The sequence below is a fragment of the Stegodyphus dumicola genome, chromosome X2 (genome assembly GCF_044657685.1).
Source record: "Stegodyphus dumicola isolate Sdum_Otavi_A_Nest chromosome X2, ASM4465768v1".
NCBI lineage: Eukaryota > Metazoa > Arthropoda > Arachnida > Araneae > Eresidae > Stegodyphus > Stegodyphus dumicola.
This window is the reverse complement of record NC_140781.1, coordinates 107283465-107306452: the sequence shown is the minus strand read 5'-3', so window position 1 is coordinate 107306452 and position 22988 is coordinate 107283465. Positions and strand designations below refer to the sequence as shown.

The 22988-nt window shown below is 30.4% G+C and overlaps 1 protein-coding gene across 3 annotated transcripts in view; it reads left to right on the top strand.

Annotated features, from left to right (window-relative positions):
• The window catches only part of hpo (serine/threonine-protein kinase hippo), a 97309-nt gene extending 74620 nt beyond the window's left edge, over nt 1–22689 (top strand). Inside the window, exon 11 of one of the 3 annotated variants that reach the window (XM_035362386.2) lies at nt 929–22689. In XM_035362386.2, coding sequence (XP_035218277.1) covers nt 929–1087 — 159 coding nt within the window. In that variant the 3' untranslated portion in view covers nt 1088–22689. The remainder of the gene's footprint in view (nt 1–928) is intronic. The other 2 variants (XM_035362388.2, XM_035362387.2) reach the window with 2 other exon arrangements.
• Nucleotides 22690–22988: the final 299 nt, after the last annotated feature.

Genomic DNA, 22988 nt, shown 5'->3' with positions numbered 1-22988 from the left:
CAAAATTTTCCTGCATTTTCGTGCAAATTTTTGTAATTTATGAGAAAATAGCAGTGTAGATGGATAAAGTTAAGAGTGTGTACAATGCCATTTTTGTGCAATTCTGGGATGTTTTTTTAAGTAAAAATAAGTCGACGTGTAAATGGTTTATGTGTATGTGCTATTCTGAAAAACGCGCAAGGAGTTTGCGATTGTGCACTTTTTCCCAATTTTGCAGTTAATATTTGTCATGATTAAGCAGTTTTGTTACATAAAATTTCTAGCATAAGTGTCATTCGGCTAGTAGATTGTTGGAAAAAGTGTTGAGTAAATAAAAGAAAAGAAATATGTCTTTACTTCGTGAAGACAAAATGGGGGCGGGAAAAAAAGTAGAGGGTTGCTGTAGTAGATTTGGTCGCCAAATTTTCGCCAAAAAAATCGCCAAGTTACCATAATCCAAAGATCAACCAATTCTTGCTTTGCAACTTGGTAATGAGTAAATTTTCTAATGCTTGTGAAGTGAAAATACAGGGTAGCCCAACATTACTTCATGCATGACAAGTAATGTTGAACTTTTGTGCTAGCTCTGTAATTTTATAGATTAATACATAAAATGTATTTAAATAAATGCCATTGAAATATGTTTCTGGATTTTGTTTTGTTCATGAAGGCTGATAAATTTTATGTACCTAATTTATAGGTAATATTGGTCACATAAATAAAAGAACAGTAGTTACTTTGGTTTTTGAGTTTAATATTAGATGTGATAAATATTTATTTGCTGTGCTTTTTTTTTTTTTTTTTTTTTTTTTTTTTTTTTTTTTTTTTATGTTTTGTTGTCATTTTGTTAATATTAATTAAAATAAAAAAGAGTAAGGGAAGTTATTTAAAAACTTGTATATTTAGTATTCAGATAACATGTTTAGTAATAGCAGATTTATTGTTTCAGCTAAAATTCTTAAGTTATGATGAACTAAGTAAGCGCATGGCAAGCTTAGACTCAGAAATGGAGAGAGAAATTGAAGAGCTAAGGCGCCGTTATCAAGCCAAACGACAACCAATTTTAGATGCCATAGATGCCAAGAAAAAAAGGCAACAAAATTTTTGAGTGCTATATTTTTTGAAATTGCAAGACAAAAGAACCTTGCTTTTTAGTGTGGCATGCTTGACTAAATGGCTGTTATCTAAAGCCTTTGCCTTGTGATGGGATTTGTGATATATTATAAAAACACGCCTGCCTGAAAATCTTATATCATTGAGAAAGCTGCTGGCAGGAAATTGGAAAATTTATCAAATGCCACAATCATATAAAATAATCCTATTAAAAGTTTAAAGAAACTTGGAATTTATTTGTTTATGCTTTTGTAGGTTTTAACTTTGACAACTTTGACAAATAATGATGCTGTGAAAATTGTGTAACATGTAAGGCATATGTAGTTAACTAAAATATGTACATCCAAACCAATGGTACAACAGTTGAATGAGTTCAAATATGAACTCAATAAATACAAATTGTAAGTTAATGTCTGTTGCAAACTTGAAAGGTGGTGCTTGTCACTAGTCAGTTTTAAAATGTTATATTGCAGTAGTTCCTACTGGAACCAAGTGCCAGGCATGATGATAGATTTATTGTTCCTGAAAAGTTTTTACTAAATTATGTTTATTATATCTTGAGTGAAATTTCTAATCAGTAATGCCAAGAATGGTCTTGCATTATGAGAAAATAAAGATTTTATCTGGTGTGTTATAGTTACTTTCTCCATATGTTATTCTATGCTTCAGATTATAAGTTTTTGTTTCATTGTCATAAATATTCAAACCTAAAAAAAATTTAAAAAATAAACTTTATAAATGTAATTCAGTGATGTCTGTGCAGTAATTTATTGCTTTATATTTTCGTAAATCTCTCTTTTGCCAGTTAAGCTTCCTTCTTTTCCTAAAATCATGTGGAACTATTTTATTGTGTATCTTACAATTGCTTACATTAGTGATGGAATGGTTATTTTTGTTATTTCTTTCATTTTGAGTAAATAAAATCAACAACTATGCCGTAAAATGATGAAAAGTAGTGTGAAATATTTTCTGTTTTCATCATAATCAGTTATGTTAAAATCAGTGTAGTAAATTTCAAAATATATGTGTTTGTAGCTATGAAAACATAGAGATTTTAGATTTTTTAATATTTTTAAATACTTAGCTTCGTGAATTTTTGTCCCAACAAATGCATTGCTTTGATCAAGATAAAGGGGCTTAGATTGAGGAAATGAAACAAGTGGTTTAATCAGTTTTGTTTATGAAGCTTAAAATTCATTGGTGTTTAATAATATGACTGGTTAATGAGTTCAAAAGTAATGTATTTAAAAAATTATTTCTGTATATTGTTTATTGCATAAATACTTCCTTATATTTACTGTATGAATGTTTTTCATATCAAATTTACTGAGGTCAGGAAATCATCTATTTTGTGAGAAGAAAATTGGGTGTTTTAACGTTTTTTTCTGTAGCCTGCAATCGGAAAAGCTTTGTAAAAACAGTCAAAATATCTAGTTTTCATATTTACAAAACACTGTCTTGGTATTCCTAAAATGTAATGTATGTGAATCAGTTTCTTTTATATTTACTTTTTTCAGTTATCTGCTGTTTCAGCAAGAAATGTAAAGGTTTTTTTTTTAAACTTTGATAGATTTAATCTTAAAAAAATATTTCAAGATAATTATTAGTGGCAAACATTTTCAACAGTAAATATTAATGTGCCAAGCTCTTGGTATTCTGCTTGTCCATACAATATTCATATATGTTTGCAATAATTTTGAAAATTCATAAATATTAATTGCATGATATATATGCATGTTGTTATCCCAAACAAGAGAAGAAATGAGACCTTAGTTGCCATTTATCTTGTTATATATTTGTACCTGTCTAGTATCTTTGAAGAAAATTATTGAATCAATACTGGCTAGAAGAAATTTATCTGTTCTATTTCAAATTAAGAGCTTCAGTTTTTAGATGCTTTGGGGTTCCTGACACTGTCTGAAGTCTTGAGTTCTTGACACTTGTTATGGACAAATTTGATAAACAGAAAATAGCAGTAGAAAAAAATTGTTAGCAAAAGTCTCAGTTTTTTGGGTCAAGTGTATTTGGCTAGAGAGGAAAAAACTCTGCTAAAACATATTTGTAGAATATGTGTTAGTGGGATTTTTTTTATTATTATTATTATTATTATTTATTTTTATTTTGGAATATTTTTAGGCATTTCATCCTTTTCCTGCTTTTTAAAATCAAAGATCCAGATCTGTACGATTTGTAGAATTTAAAAAAAATTCTGTAGTATTCAAGTTGTTTAAAAATATGGGATCAGCTCTCATTAAAAGTAAGAATTATTTATTTTTCATGTTATTTTGTACAGTAGCATATGTAAATAATGCCTCAAGTCACAGTTTTATGCCAAAGTTCTCATTATTTTGTAATATTCATTTTAAAAAATGCTGTACAGTTTTTCAGTATAATAATCTTAGAAAATATGTTTTCTGTTGCATTAATGTAAGAGAGCACCTCCATTTGGGCTGGTCTTGAAAATGGCTTCCTGAAATAGGATTTATTTTTGTTCATTTTATGTGTTCATTGCTGTTTTACTTACTATAAAATGCAATATGTGATTTGATTGTGCATTTCATATTGTTATGAAGTCCACTGTATAATTTTTACCTCAATTTCATTATATTTTTGATTTTATGAAGTTGCTTATTAACGTTGGAGTAACCACAAAATATGTGGGTGGCAAGTCCAGGCATTTGCTGTCTTCGCAGCTACTGCCACATATTAGTAAGGATGGGAAGAGGGGTGCTTCAATATGAAGTTGGTCAGAAATGACTTTGAGGGTTGAACTCAGGTCTCCTGCAAACCTAATATCATACTGCCAGGCAAAAGTGTGCTTCAACTTGTCCTGCTGATATTTGGATCTATTTCCTGGAGTGGGCCCTGAATGGTCATCAAGACTGCCTCACAGTCATAAGCTGTATGTGATATGCTGCCTCCTTGCACACAACCAGCTGCATCACAGTAACATCAACTAGATGCTAACACTCCAGTCCACAGTCCAATGGTGGAACACATGCCGACAGATCGAAGTTTGCCATTAGGTTAAAATGTCCTGAAGTTGAGTGGGCTTGCTCATTGTTTGTACTGCTATATATATGCTGTCTATTAAATGAAGGCACTGTAAGAAGGCTTTGTGGTAGGTTTGCTTGTCACACAGAAAAGACCACTTCAGATCCTCGTATTTGTAAAAGAACTCTTGTGCAGTCGCTTGGACAATCAGAATTGTCATTCAGTGGATCACATGTTCTGTCTTCAACATGAGCAGAAGAACAAGATGACATTGATTTTCTCTTGTGCTATCTGTCATGAACAAGTGCAACCAACATTGATCAATAAACAGTTGGTTTTGACTGCCAAATATAGATGACACATGAGACTGAGATCTGGATTTTAATGGCAGCAAAACAACTTTCCTCCAGCTTCCATATGTGCAAATATTTCTTTTTAATGATTTTATTAAAGTGAATGTCTTGGAGGACTTCATTTGTTGGGAAAGTAAGACGTATTAACAATGTAGATTATTTTTTTTTAATTCAGTTTAGAATACTCTGTGAACCCTATATAAACATGCATTTTGTTTTCTTTTAGAAATTCATGTAAATTATTGTTTTAAGTTTGCAATGAAGATTGTTTTATAAGCGGAGCCCTAAATATACAAATAATTGAGACAGTAGAACGTTGTTTTATTCTGTATTCTTTTCCTAGCTGTGAACATGATGATGACATAGTTGTTTTCAAGAACTTTTGTGTTATATTCATTTAAATATAAACTAGTTTTCCGTGATAAAAAGTCCTACCCAAAGAGCAGTCTCCAGCAAATAGCTTTTAAGATCATTGTCGTTATTTTTTAAAATTTTCCAAGCAGCGTAAGCTTTATCTTAAAGTTTGTTTTTGTTTTTGTTTTTTTGTTTAGGTTTATTAGAATATTTTTAATTAGGTAAACTGAAAGTATAATAGAAGTATCTTGCAAGAATAAAAGTATCTTGCATAAGTGCTTTATTAAAAAGTAATGAAACTTTAAATTCTGTTTTGTTTTATTCTTCATAATTCATTATATAATTTTTCTCTTGTTTGTTTACCTAAAGTTTAACATGTCTTCTGTTTCTGATATTGCTTTTCGTGGTTTTTTTCTCCTATATCTGTACCTTTGGGAATTTCAATGTAAGAAAGTTTTTAAATTATATTTATTGCATCTCTGTTATGCGAGCATTGTGTTAAGGTATGAAACTTTTGTCATTTAAAGTGATTTACAAGAATACACTTATCGTTTTGATTTCTTTTAAGTATATAATATGAAGTAAAGATTCTGAATATTCTGCCTATAATGCCTGCCTAGTCAAATAGTTATCAACTAGAAAAAATTTAAACTGTAATACTTTGTAAATATTTTGCAGAAATGTTATTTTAATTATATACATGTTTATTTCACAGATTTAGTTATGTTTAATTAAACAAGTATTTTTATAAATTTGTGCTGACTTTTGCACACTTTTTTTATTTGATCAATTAAAGCATTTCTCTGATCTTTCAAAGATCTTATACATAGAATCTTCTGCCTTTCATATGTATGAAAGAATTTTTTTGAGTATGGCTTGTTGCATAAATTATTCCATCAAGTTTTTTAAAACCCATGTAATTCTGCTTAATATCTCGTCGCTATTATCTTCATAATAATGTTTTATATTCAAAATTTAGTTATTTTATTTGCTAAAATATGTAGAAAAATTGAAAAAAATCTTATTAACAGGAGAGGGGTTTTAAAAAATGAAGTTTACTTAATTGTAGTTCTTCCATGAATCTATCAATGCAAAATTTCCTGTTTGATTTAAAAGCTGTAATCTGTATTCACTGCAGGTCATTTTAAGCTGGAAATCTGCAATGTGGTAATAGAAGGGATATATATATATATCATTTCTGTAAAGTTCATATATTATACATTTTCTGTGAAGTGGCTTATTGTACTGTGCTTAGTTTTATAAATGCTGTGCTTTGATCTCCCTGCTCATTATTGAGCATTGTATTAGTAGTCTGATGTCATGTGAGTTTGTAAATGCAGCCATACTTCTGAAAAAATTTGCATGGGATTGCAGTTGCCTTTGTTAAACCACACATAGATATCCGCAGTAAATAACCATAGTGTGCTTTTGACCTTATTAAATAATCCAATCCCTGATTAGTATTCTTTCATATTCTTGTTGGTCATATCCTAATATATAGTGTCTCCCACACCTGTTCCTAGGAAGGCTATAGAATGTTTGTAAGCATTTAAAACTGAATTAAAATCATTCAAGATCGAATACCTAAATCATAAAATATCTAGTCATTCTGTTGCAATGAATTAAAAGAAAGCCACCTAGCACTAATGTTTTGCAAAAAAATGCATGTTTAACCATTCCTTCCTTACCCTCAGAAAAATTAAAACTGAAAATACATTTCTTTTTGTTCCATGAAGGGATTGCTAGCAGACAATTTCATAAGAAAATACTTCACAAAGAGGGACCAACATTTGCTGTGTAATTTATAAGGGCTGTGAAGTATAAGCAGTAGCATAATAACAATCCAAATCTGATGACATAGTTTTTTTTAATTGTTCAGTGTTTGCATTTTTTCATTGAATCAGTCTTGGAGGATTCTAAATACTTATACAGCTTTCCAAAATAAAAGGGGAGATTTCTGATGCTTAAAAAAAAAATTAAGCATGCAGTAAGGTATTTATTATTAAGATCATTTGCATAGTAGTAATAGAAGAAAAGTATTCACTATTAAAATGGATGCCTTTAATTAATTGTATACGAGACCAGAGATTTCACATTTAACATATAAGTCATCTGGCACAAAATTCAGAGTGATAGGTTGTTTATTAATTATCACAGTTAAGTTTATCAAAATATTCATGCCATTCAATTGAAAGCTTGGTTCTTAGAACTGTGTAATCTGTTTAATTTTTTGTGGTTTATTTTGAAATGTTCGCATTATGTAATCCCCCTTTTTTTCCTTCAGTTTTTAGTTTTTTCACACTATTACTTTCCTTATCAAAAGGTCTTGATATGTTGCAAAAATATTCTCATTTGTTTTTCTATTAACTTGCTCTCTTTTTTCTTTCACCTGTTAGTAAAACTTTTCAGTGGACAATACAAAATAATTGTGTAGTTATTGAAGATGGAAGTTGTAATGAAAATTTTGAGCAAGTTAATTTTATTGTTTCCATTTCATTGCTGAAGGCTTACTTTAATGAAATCTTGTTTCGGTGATATAACTAGCCTGCAGCATTTGAATTTTCATAGCTTTCTCCAAGTGTAATGTGTATAATTAATTATTTCCTTAGGAATCTTTCACTTAGATGTCTGTTTAGGCAGATTATGATCAGGTGTATTGTTATAACAAATAATCTGATTTTAACCCAGTTTTGATAGTTTCCCCTTCTTAAAAATTTAGAAAACTATGTGTCCTTTTGTATCAATTCATTATGAAGTAAAAGAACTGAGAGATGTACTAAAATTCATTTAATGTAAGATCTTTACATTAAAACTTCACTTCTCAAGCTGTAATTTGAAAATACTAATATAAATAAAAATTTCGTATGTGAATACTCAAATTTTTGGTACACTGAACAACCAGAAAGTTTTCGTCCCCCCTCTCCTTTACTAGAAACAGAGAATAAACCATTACCAACCAGTTGCAACTGGTTTTGCATCTTTAATATAAGCTTAGATTCAAAATGTCTGGTACTTAGAAGCAGTTATAGACATTCATGTAGATTAATTTCTGCATTTACTGTCTCCTAATGAATGAAATGTTTCTGAAAGTATAAACATATCCACTCTAGCATTTCATAAAATAATCTATTTCACAATCTTTTCATATCCATATTTCTAAGAGCCATATATATTCTGGAGTCAATTATATTTTTATTGGCATAATGTTTAACAAAGGTCATCATTCTCATTACTTTTAGTAAGTGTTGAAATTTGAATCTTTGTTTGGTGGTAATTTAAATGGAAATGTTAAGGGGAAATTTTAGACAAGCAATGGCTTTTGCTTTCCTCACATGTAAAAAATTTTACCAGCTGAATAATTTACTCCAGAAGGAATAAATCCAAATTTAAGAGACGAGCAATGTCTTTTGTGTTGTTCATATGTAAAAAATTCTACCACTGAATAATTTACTCCAGAGGGAATTCTTTTGTTGAAATGCTTTGATGATTTTTGTCTAAATTAACCCTAATCATTGGTCAAATTCTCACGAACTGTTTAAGCTTCTATTGACATGCACCCTTACTCTTCGAAATACTTTACATGTTTGTATCTTATGGATTTTTTTGCTGATCCCCTAGCCATTTTAATTGCATTAATTATTCCCACTTTACCTCTTTTTAAATTGGAACAGATTTTAAACCATTATTATCAAGTGATATATTATTTCAAGCATAGCGATGGCTTGAAATTAAAGACAGGAAATTCTTTACTATGTGTGCCCTTTTATCAGCTTGTGTAAGAAGCTCCTTTTTAATAGTAAATTTATTTACAAAACAAACTTTATTACTGTGCTTTTGTTTGAAAATGGCATCTGGAATTCTTGTGTGAAATTATATAAATCCTACATTAACTGCCAACTGTAAAATTTCTTAACTTCCGTATCATATACTATTTTTACTAACATTGCTGGGGAAAAAAAAGATTTTTCCTCTTGATTTCTAAGTTAAACGGTAGGTGACATTATTACAGTTATAATATTCAGGGTGAAGTTAACTTGGGAAACATAAAGTGTTGTGCATTCATCAAATGATATATTTGATAAATATAATTTAGCAGAAAAGTAATACCAGTATTGTGTTTTTTATTTCTTTTATGCAACTGTTTAGCTGCTTACTTCTGGAAAAAATTTAATGGTGATCATTCATTTTTCCAAGTACAGAGCAGTAAGTAAAGTGGATTGGAAATTTTGCATAGTACTGAATGAACATCCAAATAGTGGGGCATCAATTTCTAGAGTGTTAAATACCAAGAAATTCATAAAGAGAAAACTAAATCTTATTCAGCTTTCCTCTGGAGTTCTCTGGTTTTGCCATGGAGAAGGCATAGTTGGTTTTGAAATGCTGTTTAGATGTACTATGTGATTTCAGTTATCTCTGTCTTAAATTTATTTACCTGTTTTGTGCAGCAGAAACAATTTAAACAACAGGATTTCATTTTCTCGTGTATAATACAGCTTGTATTTTTCTCTTGTATGAACAATTTGTATTTCTTTAAAAATTTTAATTTCAATTCAAATTTTAATTAATGCATATCATTTTTATGTGCATAAGATGAATCGGATAAAAATAGCTTTGTTTATTCTTTTCAAGGTTTGAATTTTAACACAGAAATTCATTAAATATATTTTTTTTTAACATTATTTACGATTTTTCATACTCTTTTGCTTTGTTGTAAGCAAACTATATGCAGGTACCCAGAAATCAAGCATTTTAGATTATTGTTTTCAGAATTCTTTTTATAGGCGTCAAAAATTAAATTGCTCTAATTTGTGTATGTGAGGAAATAAATTTTTTATGTTAAACATTTGCAATCATTTCATAAGCTCATTTTCCTTACCTTGTATTTTATCAGTTTTACAAGGTGTGCCTTGAGTAACTGTGTCCAGTGCCAGAAGTATATATATTTTGTGAAATATAGTAAACTTAACTAAAGTCACCAGTATAGTGAGTGAATAGTTTAGAAATTTATGCAAGTACCAAATTATTTTATTATTTGGTGCTTGAAATGTACTTTTTTATGGGAACTACTGAATTGGACCATTCATCAATTTAATACCTTTTTTAATACAGGAATAATTGCTTAAAATTTTTTTAATGTTGAAATTATTTTTAGTTGATACACAAGGATAATAATAGTTAGATTTTTTTAAGGATTACTTTTTATTATATAATTCTTTATTTGAGTATTTCATTGCTGCTTTCATGAAAAACTGTTTATTTCATATTTTTAACAAAACATTTTGAAACATATACGTAACCATGGTAGTTTATCTACTCATAATACTTTAGAATTTAGGATAAATCTTAGCAAGCAGGTCTTTGTTGACATGTATTAAAAAATTTTTACTTGTTATTTCTGAATGTAACTTGGTAATTAATTGTTGAATAATGCACTTTTGATATATATTAAATGAATGATTGTATTATAATTGGCTATGTATTGTGTGGGAAAAAATACTGAAATATTTGATTGAATTGAAATACAGTTATTTTAAATGCTGCATTTCTTTCTTTCAGTGACTTCTTTGTATTTCTGCAATTCATACATTTTTTGGCATTTTTATAAAGCTGAATTTTTCATATTAAAGTATTTGGATTATATATTAAGAATAGTAATACTTTGTTAAATTAATGCATGTTTTTAACTTCCATAATGTAATTGAAATTTCGTCATTTAAGAAACAAAATTTGTATGATTCAACATCTAAGCCAAAGTGTTTATACTGTTGCACAGGTAGATTTCCTCTTATGTTCAGGGTTCATTCTAGCATTTTAAAAGGATGAATTACAATCTTTGAAAAAATGCTAAATTTCACTTTGCTAAAAGTATTTTAATATTTATTTAATTGACTGTCTTGAAGCTGCATTTATTTGATATGGAAGGTTTCATCTATAGTTGTTTTTAGTTTTTCATTAAAATAATAAATTATTAGTAAAACTTTGAGGAATGTAAGAAGTTGTTATACTCAAATTCATGAATGTTATGCAGCACAAGCTTTTTTTCTTGCAGCAGTTTATTCTATTTTAAGCTATAAATTTATAATTTTTTCATATGGGAAATTAAGAAAAGTATATTATTTGTTTATTTTCGAGAATAGACTTATTTGATATAAGGTATATGTAACTTCAATATGAAGTATTTAAAGTGCATTACATACATATGTTAACACATTTCTCAATATTTGTGTATCAATGAAAGTACTAAAGGCAGCTAAATATTTGAATTTTTATAACAGAATGAAGTTGCAATCCCCCCTCATTTTGATTTTATGATTATATAAACCGAAAAAAATAAGCCTTTGGTCATTAGAAAAGATAAACATTTGCAGTTTTATTTTATTGATGTGCATTTAAGTCCCCCCTCCCAAACAGAAGTTTGGGAGCAAACCTACATTGAGCTACTACTGAGTCGGGATTATTTTGCCAAGCATATTGCTTGCTTTGCATCTCTATCATATTATAATTCTTGCATTTCATACTTTTCATTGTGCAGAAAATAGGCTAATTAATATGGGGCGAGCACAAAACCAGTCCCTGATCAGTCCTTTTGAAAGGATATTTCTTTAATACCCTAAGAGCTATCTGGTCCAAATGTTAACACTAGTTACATGAACTAGGAAAAAAAAAAAAATCTGGTGATATCGATTAGAATTGCAAATATTTGTGCATGTCACCTGTGAAGTGGTAAGCATTGAGATGATAATCTAGCTCTAACCTTACATCTTGAAGGTGTGTGTCTGATGTGATGCAGCTGCATGGATGCAATCCTGATGATCATTCAAGCTTGTGAGTGGTGGAGGTACATAGACCTTGCCCTTAACAAGCCCCCAAAAGTAAAAGTCTCAAGTGGTTAAGCCTGGTGATCCTAGGATGATCTCTTGCAAAAATTATTATTGGGTCCAGCTCATCCTATCCATCAGGTTGGAAAATAAAGCTGTTGTTCTGTCTTGTTCAGAAAGCTATATACAAATCACAGCACTGCATGTTTGGCAAGTTCTAGTGCATACCAGCTTTTTTTACTGTGCAGTAAATGCTATTTTTGATGTGACTCTAGTTGCCTAAGGCAAAACTAGTAATTCTTAAGAAAGATATGAAAATATTTTCAGTTAATTGTGCATCATGCAAAATTTCATGGAAATATTCCAGTAACTATGTAACATCTTGAAATCAGGGACTGTTTGTGTGCACCCTGCAATCGTTTAATTGCTTCTAATTGTTCAGTGGTGATATATTTTTTACCTAATTTTTCAGAACACTGTTATTTAATTTTTTTGTTGTTAAAATAATCCTAATGAGTTTCTGTTTTCAAAATATTAAAAAATATGATTTGCATTCAGTTAAATTGCATTTGTGTAGTGTACAGATTGTTAACCTTTGCAATATTTCAAACATTTTCAAGAAGTTTGTATTGAATCTAAGGCTCTTAATAATCTTACAATTTCCTATAAGTGTTCAAACAAAAGGAAAAGTCATAGTTCATTTATTGTAAATTTAAAACTAGAACTGAAGAGAGGATCTATCTTAGAGAGAAAACTTGTTAAATGCTGTGATAGGCAGATTGTTGTTTCTCAGACTATAAGCTAAAATATGAATCCAAACAAACATATTTGATGGAAATAAAAAATCTTACTTCACTACATACACTTAATAGTGAGAAGGCGAAAGAGCTTCATTGCTGTAGAAATTATAGTATGTGTAGAATGAAATATAACTTTTAAATGCAAGGCAAAATCAAAATATTAAAATGACTTTTTTCATTGCAGTGGACTAGAACTAAATCCACAATATATGAAAGTAATGGCTGTGTGCAGCATATGGGCCAATCAGTAGCTGAATAGTAAAAATCTCTGAACATTGGTAGTTTTGCTCAATCTGGGTTAAAATAGTTGTGAACAGGCTGTCTACAAGAGTTTTCATAGTTTTCTCCATATGTAACTTGATTACGAGCCAGTTCTTGAAAAGTCTTCCATAAAATGTCTTAAAAGTCCAGAAGCATCTTTTTCCTTAGATAGTCTTCACATGCTCTACTATAACCAAAATAATCTAATGTACAGCGTACTCAGTTAAACAGAACACTTCGGATTTTTCCACTCTTTCCTTTTATTTGTCAGAAGAATATGTATGCTCAGAAACATATTTTGTATCAGCTGTGAAGGAGCAATTGTCTGTCTTGAAACATATTTCAGAATGTCATCTCTTGCTGTTTTTCAGCAAAGGGAATGGATCCGGCCCTTTTGTCTTTTATATATGTATAATTTTTTGCTTTACATTGCATATTATGACCTGTGTTGTTTTCTTCTTTTTTTAGTTCAAGCTGATGTGTTGCTTTTTTTTTTTTTTTTTTTTGTTTGTTTGTTTGTTTCCTGTTGAATGAATATTGTATGCGACGTATGATTATTGAAGTGGGGCAGAAATTATCAATTGATGTTGTAAGTATTATCTTTCAAAATATATATGAGCTGCATTACAAATCAGGAAGAAATTGTAGAAAATTATTCATAGGTTTAAATCTAATTTTCAAACGTTGATGATGTGTGGTGAATCATTCAATATATATGAATACTTTTACTGTTGTAAATTTATCTAATCCTCTTCAGGACCAGCACTGTTTGTTCCTCATACTGAGTTTTGTTTTAAGCAAATTTAATGAAAGCATAATTATTCATCAGTTGATACATTTTTAGAAATTGTATACAACACTGACTGAAATCTTAAGAAACTTTTTGGAAGCTAAGAATATGTAAAAATAGTTTTAGCATGAAGGAAATGCTAAGAGAGTGTATAATTTTATACTGTAAATCAAATAAAATTTTAGATATTTATTGTGAAAATAAGTATTTTTGTGAGATAATACCTTACTATGTTATAATTAAAAGCATAATTCAACCTTTAACAATCTGCCGATAATAATTTGATGAATGAGAGTAAATGAGCGCAGGTTCCTTAAAAAATAGTTGAGCTTGGAAGCTGAGATGGGAGGAGTAAAAAAGGTAGGTGCCTGAATGCAGTACAGGAAATGATTAGATTCATTGATGTGTATGTTCGCGAAGAAATGTGTAAACAATTGTATAATTGAAGAATTTACATGACAACAGCTCGTACATGTGTTGTTGCCATGTGACCTTGTTGTCTAACAGCCATCTATATTTGGTTGTTGGAACCCATTGTTATTGGAGAACACTTTGGATTTGTTAATTGTGATGTTTGGCAGTTAATGACACCAGTTAGGGATTGCTGTGGTGTTAAAGTGGAGGTTCATTTTTCAATCCTCCAGTGCTGCAACATAAAACCCCAAGCAGTTGAGCCAAAAGAGCTCCTCAAAATAAACATTGAGGAAGCCATGTCTTTTTGTGGAAAATGAAGTCACTACAGCATAATGAGGCCTCTGATCATGCACATAGCATATGGTCTTGGGTAATAGTAATTTAGTAATATCTGATAATCAACTTTTTGCTAGCAGGTAATGATAGCACAAATGCTTAAGTTTACCTGAAGAATTTTTCATTAATCATTGAGGTAATTTTTAGGAGTTCCAGCTTAAGGTCTCTCTGAAGCACTTATGAAGTGGAGTGCTCCTTTGTAATTGTCAAAAACTGGTTCTAAAGCATTTAAAGTGGGGTAATTCCTTGTCAGAAATAGAAGTCCAGGCTGGAGACACAAATAATAATCTGGCATATAACAGCTAAGAAAATATGCTCTCCCCAAGATTTAATTGCGAGTTCTTATTCAGAATTGGCTTGATTGACATGCTGTAAGCCTTGCTTTTGACTCTGTTTACCTGATTTTTTTTACATAAAGAATGTGTTAATTATCACTCTTATAGTTAGGCGGCCTTGACTTCTGAAATGATATTGCTGACAGTCTCTTTTTGTTTGTATTTTCTTATTAGAAATAGACATTATGGAGATGTTAGTCATCAGTTTATGGGATTTCCTTCATTAGTCTGGCTATCACATAGTCTGAGTGTCTTGATTTTGATGGAAAGTCAGTCTCATGTGTCTAGCATGTGGTTAAGACAATGTCTGTCATAACCATAACAGGAGAAATCATGAATATAAAACTGATGTCATGAATATAAAACTGATGATGAGTATGTGTCATTTCTGTGGTTTAAAAATTCTATTTTTTATGTTGTCAAAAACTTGTGAAAATTATTTTTAAATTGTCCATTATAAAAATCTAATGATTGCACAAAAATACATATTTCCCGAATAAATGCTCTGTGTTGTGTAATCCTTTCAAATAACTTGCCATGTAAAGAAATAAGATCTATTAGCACACAAAAATATCTGCAAATTGTAGTTTCTTTCTAGGTTTCAGGATGAGTAAAATGTTAGCTTTTTTCCAAACAACTGGGATATGGGAGTAAAAATGACAAGCCTTGAAATTGCTGCAAATTTTGGCAGTTTTGAAAATTAATGAGCATGTTATTCTATATAAAAATTAAATAAATATTATCATAATAACTATCCCTATAGCATAAATATTATCAATCTCTGGAGCTCTGCTGCTATTTGTTTACTTTAATGTAGAGTTGATTTCAGGCAGAGTAATGAATTTAGGGCAATTTTTATTATAGGTGCTTGTAACCAGTTCTTAACTTCTTGTTTGATTAGATCCTCAGACTTGGGATAAGATGGTTGAACATTGAGAATGACTGTTATTTGAGATAATTTGCTAAAGTTTGTCTTTCTCTTCTTCATATATGTGTCCAAATGCTTGTTATTGTATTTGGAAATTATCATACATCTGAAAATGCCTAAAAAGAACCACCCCTTAAACAGACTAATATTATCATTCTTTCTCTTTGGCCAACCAGTGGCCAAATGGTTAAGGCCCTTGAATACTGGGAGTTTGACCTGGTCTCAATCCCATGTGAATAAGCTGGCTGCAAGGTTGGTTTTTCATGGTTTTTCCCATGAAAAACCAACCTGTAGTGTGCATATGTGCCAGTTTCCCATAGAAAGTCCTCCATGAAGATATCCATACCGTTAGGCAGTAGCCCTTGTGTGTTTTGTGATAGTCAAATAACCTAAACATAAATGTTTATTAATGAGAATTGAGTTGACATTCATAGCAACAAAAGGCTTCCATTAAATAAAATCTTGAGAAATTAAAATCTTTCACATAAAAGGTAGTGTCGTTATTCTTTTATTATTTCATGTGAGTTATATATCTACTAAGCAAATGCAATACCAAATGCATGAGATGGTATTAGTCCGATTCATGATTTTTTGTCTAAATCGATATCTGGTTTACAAATTCTAAGAAGGTTAACACCTGAGGATGATCTGAAGTAAATGCATTCTGTTCAGAGAGGGCTATTAGAAAATCTGTCAAAGAGATAAAATGTTAAGTATTTTCATCTATCTGTTGCTAATGTGAGCTATGTAGGCAAGTACTTCCAGAAATAGAGATCATGAAGAAAGCTGAAAATATACCAATGTCCTGCTATTCCTCTGTTATTAGGCCCGCCAATGGCTGATTAGTAAAACTACTGAACACTGATAGTTCGTCTTGAGTTTAAATCTGGCTGCATGGAAGTTTTCATGGTTGTACCAACGTTTAACATGACTCTGAGCCAGTTTCCTTAAGAAAAGACCTATGCAAAGGCATCCCTTCCTCTGGGCTGATAGTCCACATGCTTTGCCATTAACCAAATAACCTAACTTACTGTTATTAATACAACTGCATCCCCAGTCTTGTTGCTTGACGTTATAGTCCCTTCCTATAGCATGTATAACATGAATACAAGCCAGTTGTATTTCCATATTTGCAGAGGTTCACAAAGCTTTTATGTGCCTCATATACCTTAGTATTACTCATACCCTTCAATTAAGGGAAAATTACTTTTCACATATATTGCTGTCTCTCCTCCATGAAACCTATAAAGGCAGAAATTGAAATGGTAATATTAATTGCAGAGTCCACATATTTTCCGATAATAAAATGTCAATCTTCATAGGAGAACAGCTTAAAATAAGCGTATTGTTCATGATATCTTGGAGGAATTTTGCTATGCTTGACTCAGATGAGTAGTCTATCTGTTCTTGAAGTTTTTCATTGTCTCTTATAGAAACCAGAGCAATGAGGACACTGAGAGCTTCTTTAGCTTCATTCAGTTTGTCACTTACTCTAATTTAATTTGAATGCTTAATTTGAGATCATTAAAAATCATCCTTTTAGAGTGCATATTGATGGAAGAAACTTTATTCTCTAGGCGAATGCTTTTCAGCCGGTCGTGTGATCTGACAGGTGGCATGCTGTGGGAGGTTATTTAGGCTTAATGTTATCTCTGGACCCATGCCCATCTGCCCACTCGGGAGGGTACTTGTGTGAAAACTGGGCATTTGAAAGGCCTGGCAATGAAGGTATTGTAAGATGACTTAATTTTTCAGTATAAATACTTTTTGTGCTCATGTAATAAAAACTTTGAGACATTTTCATTTATAATCATCCTGCATTTCCACAATAGAATGATTACCATCATACTCATAACACTGATTGTAAATGTGAGTTTTCTTTTATTGCATTTTTTTTTTTTTTTTTTTTTTTTTTTTGTAACTAAATCACCGATTTACATATCTTGGTCTAAACTAATCTGGCTATTTGTAGTGATTGGAAATTTCTTTTACTTCTGGAGACTGCATTAACATTATTGGAGTCTTAAATCCTGATCGTCATTGTTCTATGCACTTCCAAAAGTCGTAATTTCAATTCTAGTGTCAAAATCCCATCCTTTTGCCTTTCACTATGAGAAAAGCATTATTTGAGTTACATTTGAGATTCTAATTTCCAGTATTTCTCTTGGGTCTATCAGTTTTATCTCTTGAACTAACCATTATGAGTATTTTTTTTAAATCAAGTATCAAAACACTTGCATTTGTTAAAAATGGCCAAACTCATTTGTCATTTAGCTATCTCACCATCAAAGAAATTTTTATCCTTGTTGCACCCCTGGGAGTAACCTGTGAGAAGGCCCATGTTAAGTTCAGGATTGCATGTTTAAATCCCTTATGCAGGATTTAAGCATGCATTCTAGTGTTAGGACTAGCAGTCTCCACTAACTACAATACCGTCCAAGGCAACATCATTATGAGAAAGATATTTTGTAAGATAGCTTGTGCAGTAAACTATCTTAAGACCAATAATGGATGAATCAGGGGAAAATGTATTGTTCAGATTTTTAACTTCGCTAATTTTCTTGTCCTTTGTGTTCATGTTTGATCAGATAGCCTGGCTCAGTAAAAGTAGGCGGCCAGTGTAACTCTGATTAAAAATCTGGTTATAACCACGTGCAGTGCTGATAAGGACCACATGTTTCTGAGACTCCTTCCCCTTTATTTTTCTTCTTTCTAGGTATTTCTTTCTCCTGATGAGGAGGGACCTTTAGCTGCCCTCGAAATCGATTGAGTGTTTCAATATACTTACACTAAATACAAGGTTGTTTTTATGATTTTGATTATTTAAGTTATGTTTAAACATTTGGTCTAAAAGTTTTAATTGGAAAATATACATCCAGATCAATTAAATTTGGTATTGGAAATTAACGTATGCCTGAAGCACAGGATATGTCTATAGTGATATAAGCCTAGTAACTTGATGTAACGTCTTTTTGACTTTAACTAAAATAAATTGCTTCTGACATAAACATGATGCATTCTAGAAAGTTACAGCTTTGGTGTTATTAGTGACAGAGGGGCATTAAAATTTTCAAATTAGATTATTTATTAAAAGGTAATCATGCTTAGATTTCAGCTTAAGCAGAACATGAATATACACCTGTGTCTAAAAAAAAAAAAAAAAAAAAAAAAAAAACATTGAATAGTCGTACAGTAACAGCAGATTTCATTAGTCAAGTAGAGGACTGATTGAAATGATTCCTTCATCTATTTAAATTTGCTAACTTAGGTCCAAGACGCTTGATCAACGTTTTCTCTGTTAATTACCTTTGCTATAGGCCAATCTGTAGTTTCCTTGTTGCTATTTGTAGCCAGTTAACCACCAACAGTTGAGTGCTAAATTGTTGAACACTGGTAGTTTGGCCTTAGTTCAATTCCAGGCAAGCAGGCTGGCTGCATGGTGTGTTTTCATGGTTTTTCTCATTTGTAACATACCTTCAAACAAGTACTACAAACTTTTCTACCTTAGAAAAGCCTCCACAAAGGTAGATGGCCATAGCACGCTTTGCCATAATCAAATAAACCATATCAATCTTCTAAGTTTTATTTATTCTAAAATCAATCTTCTTCAATGGGATGGTAAATTTTGAAGTAGCTGGGAGAAGGAGGAATATGAACAATACCTGTGAAATTTTATTAATTGCAGCAGTATCTATGGTTTGAAACAAGATGGTTCCTAAATTGCTATGACAATCAAGAGGTAGATTATTCTTCCTAAAAATATTTCCCAACTAAAGTTTTTTAGTTTGAAAGTTTAGTTGTGAACTGATGTAAAATGCAGCTTCATTCTGTAAGTCAGTGTTAGTGAAAAGAATAATTATTATTAATCCTTTAATTATTAGAATCAAATCTTATTCACAGTCTTCTGAAACAGCATTCTGAACTTATTTAGCTTCAATTCTTTAGTTTTTATATGTATTAACTTAAGAAGCAGGTTTTTTTTTGCCTTCCTGCAAAATGTATCTAGAATGAATCCTGTTGCATTTCTTTCAAATGAGCAAACTGAAGTGAAGATGTAGAAATTCTGTTCAATTCTCTTACATCTGCAAAAACAAGACATTTTAGCTTGTATAGGTTATATAGATAATAAAGATGCTGTCAGTTATTTGTGCCTTTCTTTTTAAATTCAGGTTGTCAGGTTGATTAAATGCCTTTCATCATATGAAGAGATATATTTCCAATATTACTGAAATATTTTTGTATTTTTTGTGCTGTTGTGAAAGTAATTTCAGAATTTTCATTTATTGGCTATTAGATTAAAAGCCTATGAAATGTTAAGGATAGCTGGTTAAATATAGACATATCATAAAATGATTTTATTTAGAGGCATATTACATTTATTTTTCATTTATGATACAAATGTTCTGTACCAGTGTATGATAACTGCACAAGTTTTAGCAAAGAACAAATTTATGAAATGTATAAAATAAACTATACTAATGAAAGTTATATAATATTTTATTTGTTTTCCTGTTTCATATGTTTAACTTTTCTAATTATTTCATTGCAGGCCATCATAAACAGTTTTAAGTAACTCAAAAATTATTGTGTGTGTATTTATTTTTCTCTATTTTTAAACTGAAAAATCATTGATTTAAGTTATTATTTTAATTATATGTATTAGAGTTGTCATGTTTTAAATGCTTTTGAACATTCAGAATATAAATATATATTTGAAAGGTATATAGTCATGGTTTAAAATGCATTAGGAAATATTACATAATCTTATGCATTACTGCATAACTAAAACATTTCACAGTTGTTATAATCTCGTATTTCAGATATCTGCAGATTATTTGCATATATTTGTAACAGTAAATATGATATTCCTGTATGTGTGTGAGTGTGTGACAACTTCAATGAATGATAACTTGTTATTCAAGTAAAATACTAGAATTAATGAAGAAAAGCCAATTTCAATAATGCTATTTTTATATATATCTGTTTCTGATGTTAATCTAGTAGCATCAGTGAAAAGTACTGAAAGTGACTTGATATTTCTAATTCTGCGAACATTGCATTTTGAATGTGAATAAATTATAGGATTTTAATATTTATTAGGAAAAGCATCAATGTAAATGAAGTAAATGTAAAAAGAATAATTAGTTTGATTTTTACACCGTATTTAAGATTACAAATCTGTTGTGAATTGATATGTTGTCATACATAAAAACTCAGCAATTTTTGCATTGTTTTATAATGTCTGTGAATCAGTTTCTGTCCCTTCCAGGTGCAATAATTATCCTCGAATTTATTTCTCAAATCTGTTGTATTCTAAAATATGGTTAAATGGATTTTTAGTATTGTACTATTTTTGAAATTGTTTTAATTTACTAATGTGTAAAACAAAAGCTTGGCAATCAAGTTAGAAAGGAGTTAAACACACCTTTCTGACAATCTGTATATAAATATATATTGTAGTATGGTTTTAACTATATTATTGTCTCACTAGCAATAAATAACATAAAGCTTTAAAAGAATTTTACTCAGCCAGAGGTATGAAATATTTATTTGTTGTTATTTCCATTTATGTTGGCAGGTAGAATGATTTTAAGATACCAGTTTTTGTGGGTTAAGATAATACTTTTTCAAAAAAACTTCTGCATCATACAGTGATGGTCAAAAGTCATTTACTAGCTACTGGATAAAATAATTTTGGTCAATTTCTTTCATTTACTAATGTTTAGTAGTAAAAGAGTTATTGTATAAATGGAAAACTAATGCATATATAAGAATTTTCTGCCAATCTAAACTACTTCAGAGATTATTAGTTTAATAACTGTTAATACTATTTAGTCATGGAATAACTATTAATAGTATTTAAAGGATTTAGTAATGGAAAAGCAGATCACACATGCATAAAATAATAATTTTTTATTGCTATTACTTAGTTCGTCTGGAATTAAAGTTATGAATCGAAAACTGAATGCATGATGAATAAAGAACCATGCTTGTTTAAAATCATAGCACTTCTGTTGGCATTTTATAAATTTTCTGTAGCAGTTTAATTTTGATGTCATAATTTCAGCTGCAGATCCATTCATTGCATTTTTAGATATTGTCTGGTCTTAAAGCACATTGGTGTCTTTAATTTCTTCTAAAAATTTGTTATATGGTTAGTAAAAGCCATAAAGTTTTATTCTTTTATCTGTGGTGCTGTTAGTTTGGATTTGCTTGGGTTTGATACTCTGCACCCTGTTTGGATGCATGGTTGGTTTTCCAGTTTAACTTAGAAAGTTCTCCACTAAGGCATTCACTGTCATAGGTAGGCTTTGCCATAGTCAAATAAACTAACCCAATCTCTCCTTTGTGTGAACCAATCTGTTACCAGCTTTTGTAGGTAGCAACATTGTCATCCTAAGAGATAAAATTCTGTAAACCTTGTGTGTCATACTGAAGGTATATTTCTTATAGCTTTTCATTTGATCAGGTCTCTTTCCTTTCCAATCTATAATTAAGTGCCATGTGTGGACATTTCAGCCAGTTCTTATTTCTCAATGGTTTTTGAGGTCCTATGCTATTTGATACCTTAATGCTAATGAATGCCAACTATAAGAATTTCATCTCCACATCCACTCAACATGTTTTGCTCCCTGTTTCTCCAAAATTAGTTTTCATAATGTAATATTGTACAGGACCATGAGTTATTACTGGCATATTTGACAGCAGTTTCTTGTAAAATGATACGTTTTTTTTTTTTTTTTTTTTTTTTTTTTCCCCCCGAATTAAAAGGTGGGTATGATTTGTGTAGATCTTAAAGCATTGATATATTGTGAGAAACATGGGTGCTATATAGGTGGCCAAGCAAATTACTAATTGAACTGACAAAAGAGTACAATTTTTGTAATAGTAGAACAGATTTCAGAGTAAGTAAATGTATAGAGATTTATATTTATGCATGTTTTATTTTCTAAGTTTATTCATAAACCTTCTTATTTATTTTTTCATGAAGCTTTGAATTCTATAACAGTTTCTTCATTTATTATGTTATATATAACTATAACCAACACATAATATTTCTTAAAATGGGGGACGGGGTATTCTTATCAGGTTTCTGGTCCAGTACTTTTGGCCAATGCTGTTTTAATGTGTGTAACATGAAAATACAGTTAACTCATCAACATGATAATGAAAAACTTTTTGTGAGGTTTAATAAAAATTATTTTCCAAATGTTCATTATTTCTGCTTCATCTCACTGAATAAATTGTTTTTTTTACCAAAAATCAGTCTTAACCTTTAAGAGACGGGGCAGTTTGGGAAGGTTTCACTTAAAAAGACGGGAAATCCAAATGCATTTCCACCCTCCTTTTAGCTGCCATTGTAAAGGAAAACTACTACTCTTTTGCAACTTTTCCTGTAGGTCACCTTTGTTAATTTTCAGGTAAAAGACTAGGGAATAATATAAAAGAATTTGTTGAATTTGTTCTCTTTTCTGCTGTTCATCGCGAAGGTCATCTCGCATAAGTGGCAAGG